The following is a 16,483-nucleotide window of genomic DNA, read 5'->3' as shown; positions in this document are numbered from 1 at the left end:
CCCCCCAATAATATTGCTTATCTTTGGTTTGACTTGCAAGAATTAAAATTATCCATGCTTCAGCCTAATTTTTAATCAGGAAGTATAAAATGGTAGACCTAAGTTGATCTTGAATGACATAATTGATACCTTGAGGTACTTAATTTCTTAATGAGAAGGTTTTTTTTCTTCTTTAAAAACTGATACAAAAAAGGGCAAGAATATATTTATGCATGGGGGCAAAAAAATTAATTTTATCTCACGGAGTGACAGATGTCAAGAACTGGTTTACAAGATAGACCATTTGAGAATAGTTAGGAGGCTCAGTACACTGTTGAAAATGGTCATTTGTTGTCATTTTCTTGTATTAAGAAGGTTTACAGATCTTTACAAGCCAGGGACAAAAAATACAAATTGTACAATGTTTATGAAAACCAAATCTAAGGATATTATATGAGTTGCCTTGATATTTATCTCTTATTTCTCATTTTTAGTATATTTTCACACTAAATTGATATATAGGAGGTATGTGTACCTAGTCTTAATATTTTTGACTGAGAAGGTGATTTTCTTTTTGCATGTGAAAAATCGTAATACAGGTTTTCTGGTAAGTAGTTGTGTTGTCCTTTACTAATGATGCAGTGACTAAACAGTAACTTGTGAATTCATGTGACTATTGTTAATTATAATTATTATGCAGCAAGTAAGCATGTGTTACTATGCTTGTCTTTCATTTTATAATTCTCATTCACAGTATCAGGTGTTCAGGTTTCATGAAGAGGTCAGTGTAGGTGTCCCCCTCCCCTATCTCCCCTTAACTTCCTGCTAGAAGCAGTAATACTTCCAATATTTTCTAAAACGACTTTTCTTTGTGTTCTATATATTGACCATAAAGTGGTGGGGCTGGGAGTATCTGTATGAATGGGTCATGCAAAACATACATATGACTGTATTTGTATTACTGGGCAGACTTCATAGACTTTTTAGGAAAGGGCATTGAGTTACCCGCAAGGTGTCTTTTCTAGAAGATCTTTTTGCTAAGCTATAGGAAACTCCAGATTTTCTGGAGTTTACAGTCAACTGCAAAAGAAGGGTTTTCTCAGGCCCCTAAGTAATGGATTGTATGTATCAATTTCAGGTTTATAGAAGAAGGGAAAATGGCTCAAGAAACTAACCGTAGCCAAGTGCCTATGCTTTGTTCCACTGGTTGCGGATTTTATGGGAACCCTCGTACAAATGGCATGTGTTCAGTGTGCTACAAAGAACATCTTCAAAGGCAGAACAGTAATGGTAGAATTAGCCCTCCTGGTAAGTAACGCTAACATACATCTGTTTGAACAACTCAGAATGACACAGTAGACAGCAACTTGCTTCCTGATCGTGTCCAAATACTAAAAGTATAGGAGCATAGGTGCAAACCATTTTATTTAAGTATCTTACCTTATGGAATGAGCTTGGATGAAGTGCTCAAATATAGTTGTGCTGTGATTAATCTGCTCAGAAATAGACTCTTGCTAATACCTTTTGTATTAATCTGAGTGTTTCCAATTTGAAGATATAAAAATGCAGAAAAATACTATAGCAACATGTTTTTCCTGAAATTATTGACAGTAGAGATAACGTTTAGCTTGGGGAATGTTTGTGAAAAGCATTTAAAATACAGGTATTTAATTTCCACGGCCTGATGCTGAAGGATTAACCTGTAGACACTTTTTAAGAATAGTTTGTCCTAACTTCAGATAGAGATACTTTTTGTCTTTTTTGGCCCAGTGCCCCATGTACTATGATCTTCCCTACAAAGCAGATTTCCCACTGAAATAAGTGCCGTCTTCCTCCATTCACTCTCTATAAAAAACTAGAGGGCTCTCCCCCCTTTAAATTAATGGTAGTGCCCTCAGAAAGAGGAACCCTTTGTCTGCTCTCTTCATCCTGGTGTTTTCAACTTCAGCATGTTCTGCAGGGGAAAGGAGGGTTAGGGAGTGCTTCCCTGAAGCTTCTAAAGTGTCTCTTCTGGCTTGGCTGAATACTGACAGCAAGAAGTCTCATGGTGTACTCTTGAAGACTTCCCTCCTTGACTTTAACATGAACTTGACTTTTAAAATTGAAGCAATAGCTTCCATTGAAGTCTGGGGATCTAGGTTCTGCAACATCAAAATGGATCCTAAGTTGGCATTAGGATGCTACACTACTGTTTCGCACAGATCCATCTTAGTTTTTTAAACAAAAGCCAACCTTATGTCAGAATACTGCAGTTTATGCTGAGAAAACTGTTTGTAGATGCTTTAATTAGCAGAAAATAGTAACTATTTTAAAGCTCCAGCTTCAAAATTTTGTGCTGTGTAACTTCTGGGGGCCTGGGGCTGGAACGTGATCAAAATATGGCCAAACATAATTACTTTTTGTAAAATTATGTTTCATTATGATATAGGCTGAGATTCAATGACTTTCCTGGCTGGTGTCATGGGGGTCGAAGAATAATTGCATTGTATAACTTTTGTAATCCCAGGAAGCGTAACACATTTTACATTAGTGTCTTCCTTCCAGCAACTTCTGTCAGTAGTATAACTGAGTCCTTACCGGTTCAGTGCACAGAAGGCAGTGCCCAGGAAACTCAGTCAACTTTAGATTCTACATCGACTCCATCTATGCAGCCAAGGTAAGCTGTTTCTCTCTGTTATTCTGTGTTTTTATGTAAAAATCTGTATCAAAATGATTAAATGAAGTGTACTGATACTGCATAATTAAATGCTAGGACCTGGATTAGGAAAACGTGCAAGATTTAACTGCTAACTGTAAAGCATGGGATCTCACAGTAAATAGTAGCTGATCTGTTAGCTACATTTTGCATTCAAATGCAAATTCCTCTTTAGAATTTAGCCTCAAATAGGAGCATTGCCAGCTTCATGCTGTTCTACAGAGGTTTGTCTGGCCAGTCTTCTGACTCTACAATGTGCAGTTGGCTGTACATTTGCCAAAGGGGAGCTCTTCCCATCTTAGAAATTTGAGGATTTTGTAAAATGGCAGAACACTGTTTACTAGAGCTATCATAAATAAATGTATGATAATGTGTTAACAAACTAGTTGCTTCGCAAAAAGAACAGGTTAAAGATATCTGAATCTTAGTACAAGTTGTGCTACTGAACTGATTTATTAAACAAGTAATTTCCAACTGGATTATTCAAGGAGACATTATGTCCTCTTGTAAATCTCTCAGACTTACTAAGTGCTCTCCATTTGTAAAAGCTAAATATTTGTTTATATTTAGTGGCTGCATTTCAGTTTAGAATGACACAACCAACAGTGACTTAAGTGCTTTGGAAATTTTTTGAGTGAAAAATGTTAGTGTGTTATACTATGGAAGCTAACTTGCAGTAATATTCATTCCAACTTTGCTTTAAAAATCAGAATGTAGTAAAACACAGGCCGAGGGATGCCTTTATCAGTTATTGTTGGCTGATTCTGTTCAAACTGTGTTTTCTGCTCCTTAGCTTTTTATAGGAGGTGTTATCTCATGCTTGGATCCTGCATATGAACTGAGAGCTAGGTGCCATGCTTGATGCTATATTTGATCTTTCCATTATGGGATTTCTAATTGGGGCAGAAAATAGATATCTTGCCCTGATACAACTCTTCTAGTATGTGTAAAAGGAAAAAAAAAAGAAAACAAAATAAAAACTTCATCCAGGTCAATACACAGAGGTGAACCAATTACAGTGCCTTTTGTTTGTTTTCTCACACAACCTTTATAATACTACGAGAGAAAAATCTCTTTGATCACTAGCTTGATTACTGGTTACAGGAGAAATGAGTGGATGGTTGCTTTTAAACTTGCACATCAAAAAATCAGTGTCACTTGTTCTTTTTTCCAAAATAAAAGCAGGGATTCAACTTCAGTCTCTGGTAATACTTCAGAGTTATGATACTCTGAGGAAAACATCTACTAAATTGACAGTGCCCTTTTGTAGGTGACCAAATCTGCAGTTCAAGACCTACATGCAATTCTTGGCAATTAAAATTGCGACTCCAATGCCCTGGTTGTGTCATGGACTACTGGTAGGGCTTTGCTCATTCATGGGCTGCTGGATAATCCAATTTGTTGGATTCAGAGTGAATCCCTAAGTGGAAAGGGAGAAACAAACTGGGCAAATGGGGTAGTGCTACCTCTCGCTTGAGACTTCAGCTCTGTCTTGTTCCATAATAGAGCTGCTGGATGAGCTGTTTGACTGCAAGTGAACTGCTAGTATCAAATCTCTCTCCCATAACTGTCCAGGGTATTCATCTGTGAGTTTTCAGCCACTATGTGGTTTTAGCAGTATGGCTGACAGGGTTGGGAAGTTTGGCCAGCACCACTTTACACTGCGAAAATCTAAGGGGTTCTGTGTACAGCTGCAGATGCCTTATTACTGGAAACATTGACATGCTGCAATTTTCTTGTTTGTATCACTAGAACACCAAAAGTAGCTCCTCTACTATTATCTTGCTGACTTATGTTATAAAAATCCTTGCATATTGGATGTTGCATTGTTGCTTCTGTGTGGAAGGATGGTGTGCCAAACTACCTAAAAATATTTTTTTCCCTTTTTATAGTTGAACTGGTTTATTGCATTCGATATGAATGCAAAAATGGTTAACTTTTTCATCAGATTAGATTGTCCAGTATTCTTAGACGTTGTGGCATTTTTAAATGGTTACAGAAACAACTTTAGAGTGAAAAGTTTTTGCACGCTCTTTCATCAAGACATACTCTAATGTATTTCTTTCAGGAATGCTCTATAAAACGTGGACACGCCTCATAAAAACATAACTTTTTTTTTGCCCCCTCCAGCCCTGTGTCAAGTCAGTCACTTTTAACAGAATCTGTAGCATCATCCCAACCGGATAGTACGGCTGTGGACAAAACAGTACCTGAGACAGAAGATTTGCAAGGTTGGTGCCTGGTTTTCGGAGACAGAACTTATGAATAATGTTTTAAAAATGTTGACTGTTCTTAATACACTCCTGTTCAAGGGATGGCATATTCTCAAACCTAAGTGTTCTGTGAAATCGGAAGGCAAAATAAGGGTAAACTTTCTTTTCTTAAAAGGCAAGTCTTAAACTGAAAACTTCTGTGTTTAACTGGGGATTTCAGTATCTGCCGTAACAAGAGTGTTAATTGGGGTTGGAAAGGCACATCATAAATCAATCTACTGTTCTGTCTTTATGCCACAGCTATGACATGTAAGTAGAGTTTTGAGTATCTGTTACTTCTCAGAGTAGTAATTTGCAGCAAATATCACAGAAGTTTATGAGCATATTTGTGATAGAGGGTGTTATGACATAGCTATTATAAGAACAGTGTTAGTATCTTGTATAAACATGAAACACCTGTAAAAGAACCTTTCACCTATGAACTGTAGTGGTGCAATATTTTGACCCACTGAAATTCACTTTATCAAATATAAAATTACCAAACCACAGACTCTGGTTGCTTGAAGGAAAATGGCTGAGTGAGTGGGTGATTTGGGTAACTATATTGGCCTGAAATCCTTATTGCTGGTACAACGTCAAGTTTTTTTTCTCTTTGATTTTTTTTTTTTCTTTTTTATGTGCAGGCTTGCAGAGTTTAAAACTAAAGACTTTTTAATAGTATTTCTTAGGAAAATGCAAAAATGCCAGATAGTATACAAAATTTGCTCAGATTTGTAATCCATAGACATTATAAAAGGTATTTAAAGGTAAGTCAGTAAGTATTCTGCCTTTACTTCTGCTGACACAGCTAAGGCTTTAGTGGGTAGAGTTACGTTTCTGTAGACTAGTCTAAACATAGGAGTTTCAGTTTTCCACAGATACAACATGTAATTCCACTTAAAGATGCTAAATAGAAGTTTTTCATTGTACCTCTGGTATCAAAAGTTCTGCTTTTTAGATACTTTTCTAAACCTGAGCTCTCCCTTTTTGTAGGGTGGAATAGAAGAGTCATTATTCAGCTACTGCGCTGAGTAAGGCCACCTCCTCAGTCACACAAACAGTAGTAGCTGTAAAACTTGGAGAAAAGGTTTTAATGCTAATGCTATTTTGTACTAGCCTTTGAGATGTCAATTATTAGAAACATGTTTACTCTTAAAGCTATATTCTACACATGTTCTAATACCTGTTATTTAATTTGTTTTCTGGAGCTGAGAGCTCTTGTTGCCTCAGTTTTGACAATGCACATAAGGCTTGCTCTTAATACCAGTCAGTGATGTCTGGCCTTACCCAGCTTGAGAGAAGAGCAAGTGCTGAAAAGGCTTATGCTTCTTAAGTTCTATATATTTGCACAGCAGAGGTAGGTTTGCAAGCTAGATTTTTAGTTGATATACCTCTGAGTATGGCTCTACTTTCATCCCTGTTCTGCAGTACGGGGAACCTGGGATGTGCTGCCTGCCAGCTGTAACCCAGCTCCCATGCAGGTACATCTCTTTCTGGGAACCTCAGAAGTAGAACGCCTCAGTCAGGCACATGAATATTGCACTGCAGGTTTATGCTGATACGGATGTGGCATATATCGGAGAATATAAGGCAACTTCTGTAAGCTGATCTTCCTAGTACCCTGTCTTTTTTTTTTTTCTTCTTCCTGTTAGTCTCATGATTCTTTGTCTTCCATCCAGTGCCTGAATTAGTCTCTCTGTTTACATATGTATCTTACTTGCTTGGCTTAGCTGTAAGTTGAAACTCTAGGTTTGCAGCATCTGCTGTCTTTATACTGGGAGGCGGGGGGAGTGCTTTATTTTAAAATAATCTTTGATGCTTGTACTGTGAGGTGACTTGGTCCTGTGAAAAGACTTTTCCGAGCAAGTTTTCAGAGGAATGTTTCTCTTCTTACCCATTTGGATAAATTTATGCTCCCTCTAATTCTCCACCTCCCTATGAGAAGATAAGGTAGGTTTCTCAAACTAGAAGCTTAGATTTCGGGGGTGTATTCACATTTTACAGTATGTATTTCAAGGATCAACTTATATCAGGTGTTTAGAGTACTCAGCTGTGTCCTCTGTCCTTTTCTTTGTACCATAGTGATTTCTAAACTAAGAACACCACCACCATGTAATTGCAGTTCTAAATTACAATCCCTATTTATAACTTACTGTGGCAGGGTCAGCCTCATTTTCCAAAGAGTTGCTTCTGTGCTATCACTTAACTGAAAATCATAGGAAATGTAGTGTTTCCAGTTTTAAATTTGCTTTGAAAATGTAAGTCTGTAAAGAAAGCAGCTTGTAATGGATGCTAAGTGGATTTCATAGAATTGTTGTCACAATTGTGCATCCTGAAGTTTTTTGGGTTTGTTTTTGTTTTTTTCCCCGCACATCATTCAGAATTTGAATTTTAGACTGCTGACAAGAATGTAATAGAAATGTGTGAATGAAAGTTATTTAGTATTGTCTGGCTTTGTAGCATTTAAAGAAAAAAGTCACAGAACTGTGGGAGTTGGTCCCAGACTGAAGAGCTTATAATACTACTTCTGTTCATGTAGGGGAGGAAAAAAGGAAATTATGTCTGCTTTGATCATTCAGTATTTATTCGGATAAAAATCTTGCTTTGTTGGAATGTCTCTTCTGGGGCAAATTGGTTTATGCTGCTTGTATAGTAAGTTAGTCTGTTGTAGTTGTATGTAGTTGAGGTCCCCTTAACTTGCTGTTTAACAAAATTTACTAGGCTACAATAACAATGAAAGATTGGATGAACAGTTAGGCTTTCTTAGATTACTATTATTATTTTTTAAAGCAGACAGATAAATGGGACTTGAGCTGTGTGCACACAGTCCTTGCTGTTTGCAGACAAGCTAAAACTACAAAGGGATAAAAATCCCAAAGAGCAGTTCAGATTTGTTTGTCTTCATTGATTTTATGCATTGCAAAAGAAATAGAGGAAAACTATAGAATATGTTAATAAATCTAGATTTTACGTTTAGGTGACTGTGTCGTAATGCTTTAGGTACTGAACACTGCAAAAAGCCCAGACACTAGGTGGTGGCTAATATATACTTTTTTAAAGTTTAATGTTCTTAAATATCATGAACATATCATTAACAATGACCTTAAATTAAATGCCTTAAGGTACAATCCAGCTTTTGTAGCAGCTTTCTTCTGTTTTGGGTATCTCTGCAACTCATTTTAGATTGCCTCGTGGACTGTTGTACCTTTTGGTCAACATTACGGCCCTGTTAGGATTAGCCAGTTAGGATTCCTTATTTGTTAGCCAGGGCATTAATGGGGCTGCCTCCTGGCAAGCCTGCAAGCAGGTGAAGAGGTGCTTTGCTTTGCTTCTCTAGGATTAATGAGTTTAAAGCCATCCAGGTTAGGATTCATGCTTTATATTTCAGGGAGGTTTTTAAAGGTAAATGAAACTTGTCATGGAAGGCGGGAGCACTCCACCACATATGTTACGGAGCTCTTACAACTCAAGAACATAGGGCTAAAAGTATAAATCGTATTAACGGGTATTGGAGAGCTCCACATATTAGCATTGCAAAATGCAATCAATTGTGTAACATGGTGTGGTTAGCATTTTGAAAAATCAAAATACTAACTAAGATTTAGCTAACTAACTACCTAAAAGGTGCATGGCTGTTCTTTTCAATGAAATCATCTGGTTTTGCACTCATCTAGGATTTTTGTGAGGTAAAACAGTTTAAAAATTCAGTCATTGCTGACTAAATTAAAAAAAAAAAGATATTTAAACAATTAAGTTGCTACAGAATTTTACATGGAGATAACCTGCACCTAAGGTGAATGCTGTTGAACTAATGGCATCAACTTCAGTGGACCGTATCAGGGCTAGCTCAGTAGACAGAACTGGAAAGGAATTGATGGATACTTCAGATTTTTGTGACAGTACCAGGGGCTTGGAGGTGCAGTATGATTATGACACAAGTGTAGAAAATATAGGATATCATGATTTACTGGATGAATGTTCCAGGGAGAGAAGAAACATTCCCAAGACAGATTTAAAACTATATTCTGTAGGTAAGCATGCTTTTATTTAATTTATTTAATTTGCTTCTTCCTAACACTGAAACAGTGTATTTTAGGCTGATTACTTCAGCTTGGTGTTAAAATGTTAAGAAGTAGGGATCTTCTGCTTAAGATTAGTGTCACATTTCATTCCTCTGGAGGAGTAGGTATTCTTCTTCCTAGGTCTGGTCAGATGCACTTAAGAGGTAAAGGTAGCTGTTAATACTCTTCCTGTAGGAATGAGGAAGCTTTGAGAAGCTCTGCCTGGTAATACAGGGGCGATAACTGTAAAACATCCAGAGTAGGGAGAGAGGAGAGAACAGATGAGGTGTCAGGAGTCTTGCAGCAAACGCACAGAATTCTGTGTTGTGCCTGCAGGGATGCAAGGACTGGAGTGTGCTTTATCTTGTGGGTGCTGTTTTCATGGTCAGAGTACACTGAAGTTCAAGCAGGGTTGGCACAAGCAAAAGCAGTAGCAAAAGCTTCTGCCTTTAGGAGGAAATCCAGATGCTGCTTGTTTTGATCAGCTAAGAACATGCTCTGTGCAACAGGGAACTTCTAGTGGCCAGCCCAACTTGTCAGCTCCAGAAAAATGAGTGTGTGTTCATACTTTATTCCATTTTGGTTAGTTGGCAGCTTGTACTGGTGCTGCCAGTGCTTCTGTTCTCCAGCTAAAGGCAGAGCTGGGGCTGGGGGAAGGGAGGGAATTGGTTCAAGCAAAGCAGGCAGCAGCATCCTGGAATCCAGACAAAGTACAGAAGCTGGGAGTGGCTGCAACATGTTTCCTGTGAGCTCCAAGCTGGGTGGTATTGCATTTTACCTGGCTTTTTTCTATTGCCTTCATCGCAGCTAGCTTATAGACGGAACTCTATAAGACTGGCACTTTGTCATCTAAAGGTGGCTTAGTGGTTGAGGTTTTTGAGTCAAAAAGAGGATTTTGAGTCAAATCTCTGGCTTCTATGCAAAAGCAAATTGAGATCTAAAATTTATGGTTACTAGAGTAGATACAAAGTGACTCGTGGCAGCAGTAGAAGAATCTTCCCACTCAGTTCTACAGTGAGCAGCAGCCCTTAAATATTTTTAAACCTTTTTAATGCGAGAGCCATACGCACAAAGAAAATGTAAGTATGTATGTATTTGAGAGCCTTGTTATGCAGGGAACAGTGCCAGTTTTTCCTAAATTTGGCTAATAGTTACAAAGGCTTTTAGTAAAACTTATATTGAGGTAACTGGATTTTGCTACAACAGGAAATGCAAACTTGAGAATGTTAGCTGCTAAACAGTAATTCATGGCATGAAGCTTTCTTAATGAATTAATAAACACTGCAATGTCTGTTCTGTATAACAAGAGTTCATTTGAGTAAGTCTTACTGCTTCTGATACTTATCTCGCATCTTTTAATCCTTATTGCTTTTGACTCTTACCTTGCAAACCTTTGGATATTATCTGTCCACTCAGAAATGTGCCCTTTAACAGCCATTTAAAGCTGTTGAACCTTTTTTTTGGAAACTATCCATTCTTATAAATTTCAGGACAAAGAAAAGCTCTGCTTGTAACATAGATGGTGATTTTTTTGAAGGATTTAATAAACCATGTATGAGAGTCTATCTTTGCTAGATTAACCTTTGGAATATACTGTCCACTCAGGCAAAGTCTTTGCTGGTAGTCAGGTGTTTTGCTACCCGTTGATGTTGCTTGGTACAGACTATAATGTTTTGATACATTGCAAAAGTGGAAAGTGCCCTTTCCTTTCAAAATAATAAAAATCACCAGAATAGCAGCACAGGAAAAAACCCCATCAGAATTGTCATGCAGAATAGCAGTCGGCTGGCACAGAACTAGCATAGAACTGCCTCTGACAGCCTCTGCCTGACAAAAGTCCAGCTGCACAGAGATGCCTGCAGCTTTTTCCCTGACAAATGTCTGGGCTTGCTGCTGTATTCCCTTCTTTAGAGCATTGGTTCTAGCTCTGCTTCCATTGACACTTCTCCCAGCTGGAGCTTGCTTTCGTTCTTTGCTGCAAATACTCCTAGCTTCTGTATACCTTACTCACTGGAGACTTGTCCTGCTGTGATCTAGCAATGGCTGGTAGGCAGAGATTGGCTCTTAGCCCTTCTTGAGATGAAGTTGGGTTTTTTGGTTTCTATTTCTGTTTTGTAATGTAAGGAATGTGCAAATACTTGAGGAAAACCAGCCAATTTCTATTTTTACCTGGGTCAGGCAAATACTACCATTACTTGTTTATATTCTCCCACACAACCTGTAACCTGTCTCTTTCAGATGTAAGAGAATATTAAAGTAGGTTGAAAGTTGTCTTAGCAAAAGTGTCTTTAAAATGAGGTGTTTACCTGCTTCCTTCTGGTTTCAGGATAGTGTACTTCCTCCCTGTAAGTCTGTGTATCTTGAGCTAATGATGTCTCACCCCAGGTAGTGACTAGCCCCTGTGTAGGCTTTTTCCAGATGTGCAAGAGCAGCAGTGTCACAGTGGTAGAGATTGTTCTGAAACACTGCATTTTGTGTGGCCTCAGTACTGCAGCCTTCAGCAAAAATAACGTTGATTCAGTATTTGAAAGGGAGTGTTTTACTCAACTGATCCTAATAAATACAATGCTTCTTACAAGCAGATTTTTAGGAACTGGACTAGTAACAGTGGTGAGGAAACACTTGGTGGTGTGTTCTCTTCCCAAATCTGACAGCACTGACTCTTACGCTTAAACCTAGTTTTTAATTATTCTGTTTCTTTATGGTGTTTTTGTACTGTGAACTTTGTATGAGCATTTGGTGAATTCTCTAATTAAATTAGATTGAAGGTCTAGAAGCAGGGAGTTCCAGTACCGCTACTGAGAGTCCGTTACACTTTGGACATGGAAGCTGCAGCAAAATGGCTAACCCCAGAACCTAAATTTACAACATGGGCTTTAGATTATTGTATGACTTAAACAGAGGAAAGGGAGAGAGACAGATGGGTTTTTTCCCATTGTTCTTATTAACTTTTTTAATGTTAGCTTCAGTGTCAGAGAATGCAGAGCCTACACCTGAAGAACAAGACAAGTCGCTTGACAAACCAAAACAGAAAAAGAATCGTTGTTTCATGTGCAGGAAGAAGGTTGGACTTACTGGTAAGAAATTCTGATCTCACTTTTCTTAGACAGACTTGTTTAGGCTTTGGACCTTTGAAGGGTTCTTCTCTTAAGGGGAAAGTGGGGCATGGTCATCTCGACGTTGCTGATTTGAAATAAAACTTGGCCAAAGGTGCTTTCAGCTTGGCTCTTACTAGATCTAGCCATTTGTGTATTATTTTGTTTTTCAGCTTCTTGTCTTTAAGTGAAATTCATAATTTCAAATACTTCCCTTTGGAGGTCTGCTTAGCTGAGGAATTGGATGATAGTTTGCTGCCGTTCACTAACCAGCTTTGCAGTGGTTCTGTGAAAGGGCCTAAGAAAACTTGAGTTCTGTGGGGTGAAGATTCATAAACAAAGAAAAAGAGCAGGAGGTCTCTAGAAATATGCTAGTGTATCATGTGGTAGGAAGGAATGGTCAAGTCAAATCTTACTGTAATTGCTTAAAAATGTATTATTTGTGATTCTTATGCTTTCTGCAGCAGAGGCTCTTTGGCTGATTGACACTGGTGACTGAGATTTATTGCTAGTGAGTGAACACATTCAGGATTTAAAACAAACCAGTATAATTAAGAATGTTGAAATGTCTAAGCTAATATTTCTGTCCACAGGGTTTGAGTGTCGGTGTGGAAACGTTTACTGTGGTATGCACCGTTATTCAGATGTACACAGTTGCTCTTACAATTACAAAGCTGATGCTGCTGAGAAAATCAGAAAAGAGAATCCTGTAGTTGTTGGGGAAAAGATCCAGAAGATCTGAATTGCTGCTTCTGCTGGAATACAAAATCCTCTGACCATCTGCAGATTAAATTGACTTGAGCTTTTTTCCTTAGTCATCAGGAATGTAGAGCAGTGTATCTTGCCTAGACCTTTTAATCATGCATGTCATCAGATGAATAGATTTTTTTGGTTTTGTTTTTTGTTTTGAAAATGACTCTGAACATTTATTTTCATTGCAGTTTTCTGTGGCTGAAGACTTAAGTAAACTTTACAAGTATTATCCTTTAAGATAATTTTAATTTTAGTTGAGTGCAGAGGGCTTTTATAACAAACGTGGAGAAAATATTGGAGGGCTGTGCTTTTCCAGGATAAAACATGCATGCGTTAACTTTGCAGTTTATTTTCTTGTTGTATATAGCTTTTCTCTGCAGCACAATTTCCTTTTTTTGATAATGCCTTGTATGGCACAACTAGTTATCAGTAACTGAATGTATTTTAATCATTATGGCTGCTTCTGGTTTTTTTCCCATTAACGAGAGGTTATACATGTTCGCATATTAGCTTGTTTGCACCCTCTACCTATTTATGTATGAATCATTTGTAATGAGAGTGTGTGCTGAGATTGTCTGCGTGGTTTTTTTTTTTAAATTGGTTTTTGTTTTTGTGTGTGTGGGGGGAAGGCTGTATGCACTTCATTGACTGCAGGTTTCATTGGGATTACATCCATCAGTCTGTCTGTACACAAATATGAAGAATGATCTGAAGTATCTGTGCTGTATTTATGTTTATCCACGTCTTAACTTTGATTAAATAAAATTTAAAAAAATCAGAGCCCCTGTGGCTGTCACTGGCATCTGTAACTTGGATTTCTCTTGCTTTATTTTCATGGGGATCTTCCATAGGTGGTTCCTTTACTTACAGTGTATTTATCCACAGAGACTGTCCATATCCCAATGCCAGCTAGCTTCTGATTTTTTTTTTTACCTTTTCACCTATAGCTATCAGAAAGACTACAATTTCCAGAAACTTTCTACCTTGTGCATTGATTCTGCATAGGGAGTTCTCCATGCTTCCTGTGCAGCATGTCACTTGTGCAGGAGTTGGGGTCTTTTTAAGTTGAGGGCAGACCTCCAGGTAAAACAGATGTGGCCAGTGACTAGGCTGTGGATCCATGCGTGTGATTCTGGTTCTAGGAAATACAGCTGTGGGATTTGTGATCCAGCATCTGACAGACAGCACTGCACAGACTTCTTTGAAGTTAGGTGAGAGAATGGTTCTTCAGACAGTTTCTCCAGTGAGATGTCTTTACTTCTGAGGCTTGAAACCCATAGACTTCAACATTGAACACTGCCACAGCCACCCTCCACATGCTTCTTAGCGGATCTACAGGCTTGTAAGTGATCCCCATTTGGGGGTAGGAGGAATTGTTCTTTTATTGTCTTGTGAGGGTGCTCAGTAACTTTCTTTTAATTAAGACTGCCTGTCTTGTCAGATCAGAGTCTGTGCCTCAACCATTCAACGACCCTGGTCATCCATATAACTTAAAGGTTGAGTGGTTTATGTAGTACCATGGTAACTTCAGCCAGTGCTGCTTATCACCAAACTTAACAGTACACTAAAGTAGAACTAATTCCTCTCCAGATGGTACTGCTCTGCAGTTGAAATTTCACTTGGTGACTTGCTGCTGCTTTCAAGCATTTGTGAAATAACTGAGATTGCCTGGCTTTATTTAAAACGTTAAATTTTTAAGCAAAGCTGGCTATGCTACATCCTTTAAAATTCTGAATGCTCTTTAAAAGCTATGGCTGGCAATTAGTAGATAAAGCACTACATTTAGCATATAAACACTATGCAGCAGAAGGAGCTTTCTCTATCAGATAGCTGTGGAAAGTAATCTGCAAGACCCAATAATAAATGAAGTATTTTGTGCTTGCAAAAATGGCTTAACCACAATCTATGAAGCACATGGGTTTTATAGTAAAAGAGGGAATAAATAACTTTCTGGCAAGTTTCGGTAATAGTCTTTTTTATGGGTCAAAGATCCTCTATTTCCTCCGAGCATTTGCTAAACTTCCTCTTACACAGCACAGAGCATGGAAGAGCAGCAGCGTCTTCTGTTTTGTGGGTGTTCCTTAGTTTGCTTTCCTCTTTGCTGCTACTTCCCTATTCTCTAATCCTCCTCTTTTCTCAGGTTGACTCCTCCCTCTTCCCTATTTCTGGTGTCTCTCCTTTTCCTAAATGTTTCTTTTTCTCTCCCCTACATACCCTCCCCTCCTGTCTGCCTTCCATCTTACAGTGATACTGCTGGGCTAAGCTGAGCAGAGACACTGTAGATTTCACAATGGGGGGAAACCAATACTGTTTGTATTTTCTGGTATCTGAGAGATTGAAAGAAGAAAAGGTACAAGAAAAGCGACTGCCTTTGGAATTCACATACTCCCTTTACCACTGCCTGTTCTGAAGCAACAACTCTTCTGGCCCTCGATTATATGCTAGGAAACGTGACTGCACCAAGAGGAAACCTGCTTTGCAATGCTGTGGCAGTACTGACTGAGGCAGATCAGCATCGGGCAATTCTGCTTCCACACATACCATTCTCAAAGCAATCTAATAAACCTTTGGCCTGGCTTGTGCAGATTTGTCAGAGTTAAGCATATTGAAAGAGTATATGGTCCTGATATATAAACTTGCATTTAGACTGGAAATCCACCTTTCCCTGACACGTAAGAATTGCATGTCATCTTTCTTTGCTTTGGCATTGGCTCTGCGTTATCGTGGTGGTTGATCTGCTTCTCACTCTGGATGAAGCTTTGTATTTTGTGTCATCACAAAATGAGTTTGAGATTAGCAGATGAACATTTTAATTAATACCAGCACATTCGCAGCACTACACAACACTTGAGTAAATCTGTCTTCTCAAGATGCACAGTGTGTATTTGAAACATGCTTTTAAGATGTTTGTTTCGCTTTTGGAATAAGCAGGTTATACACCCAAGTCCTGTAACCTTGGCATGAAACCTCTTCACTGTGTTAAAAACATTTCCAACAATCAGTGGCATGGAGTTGTACCTCAGGTACAGGAATTTTACAGAAGTTTGTGCTAGGCATTGTATTATTTAAGTAAGAACCCCTTTCAAACAGCACCATGTGAGCTGGCGTCTCCACTAGTGAAGAGCTGTCACAGATGGGCTGTCGTCAATGGTGTTGTGTCATCTTACGCTGAATATCTGCCTCTACAGCTTGCTGCATTTCTTCTAATGAGTCTTCTCTGCCAAAAAAAAAAATGTTGAGCAGGAAACCAGTTCTTTGGCTTGGCGTCTAACCATTTTTATTGAAAAGGGGTGGTCTTTGCTATTTAGTTCAAATTTCATTCCGTTATTGGTTTCTACTTTTCCTGAATATGGGTGAATTTTCTCCTGCAGGAGGGAGAAAGCTGGGGCTGGGAGCGGAAAGACCAGCCTCCCTGCTCTTTATGGTTGGTTGCACACATATCTTTGTTTTTAAGCTGCTGGAACTCTCTGGAGAAAATGGAAGGACTCAGTCAGGGGCAGCATTACAAAACCAAAAAGCACACAAAGTGCAGTTTCAGGTGTGAGTTGTGCAACTTCCCAAGGGTTGCTGAGCTCCTGGTGGAAGAACTGCTCAGTGTGGGCATCCTCATTTCACCATCGCTCTGGCACGTAAGTGACCTCTTGGAAG

The 16,483-nt window shown here is 38.6% G+C and overlaps 1 protein-coding gene across 4 annotated transcripts in view; it reads left to right on the top strand.

Annotated features, from left to right (window-relative positions):
• ZFAND6 (zinc finger, AN1-type domain 6) overlaps nt 1–13,644 on the top strand; it is a 31,077-nt gene extending 17,433 nt beyond the window's left edge. Inside the window, exons 2-6 of one of the 4 annotated variants that reach the window (XM_009586492.1) lie at nt 1,118–1,287; nt 2,524–2,635; nt 4,805–4,905; nt 11,951–12,064; nt 12,676–13,644. In XM_009586492.1, the coding sequence (XP_009584787.1) occupies nt 1,137–1,287; nt 2,524–2,635; nt 4,805–4,905; nt 11,951–12,064; nt 12,676–12,824 (627 nt within the window). In that variant the 5' untranslated portion in view covers nt 1,118–1,136 and the 3' untranslated portion in view covers nt 12,825–13,644. Of the gene's footprint in view, nt 1–1,117; nt 1,292–2,523; nt 2,636–4,804; nt 4,906–11,950; nt 12,065–12,675 lie in introns of those variants that run through there. The other 3 variants (XM_009586494.1, XM_009586493.1, XM_009586495.1) reach the window with 3 other exon arrangements.
• The last annotated feature ends 2,839 nt before the right edge of the window (nt 13,645–16,483 follow it).

This window comes from Fulmarus glacialis, unplaced genomic scaffold (assembly GCF_000690835.1).
Source record: "Fulmarus glacialis isolate BGI_N327 unplaced genomic scaffold, ASM69083v1 scaffold11701, whole genome shotgun sequence".
Lineage (NCBI taxonomy): Eukaryota > Metazoa > Chordata > Aves > Procellariiformes > Procellariidae > Fulmarus > Fulmarus glacialis.
Note: the sequence above shows the minus strand (reverse complement) of the source record. Positions and strands in the feature narration are given on the sequence as shown.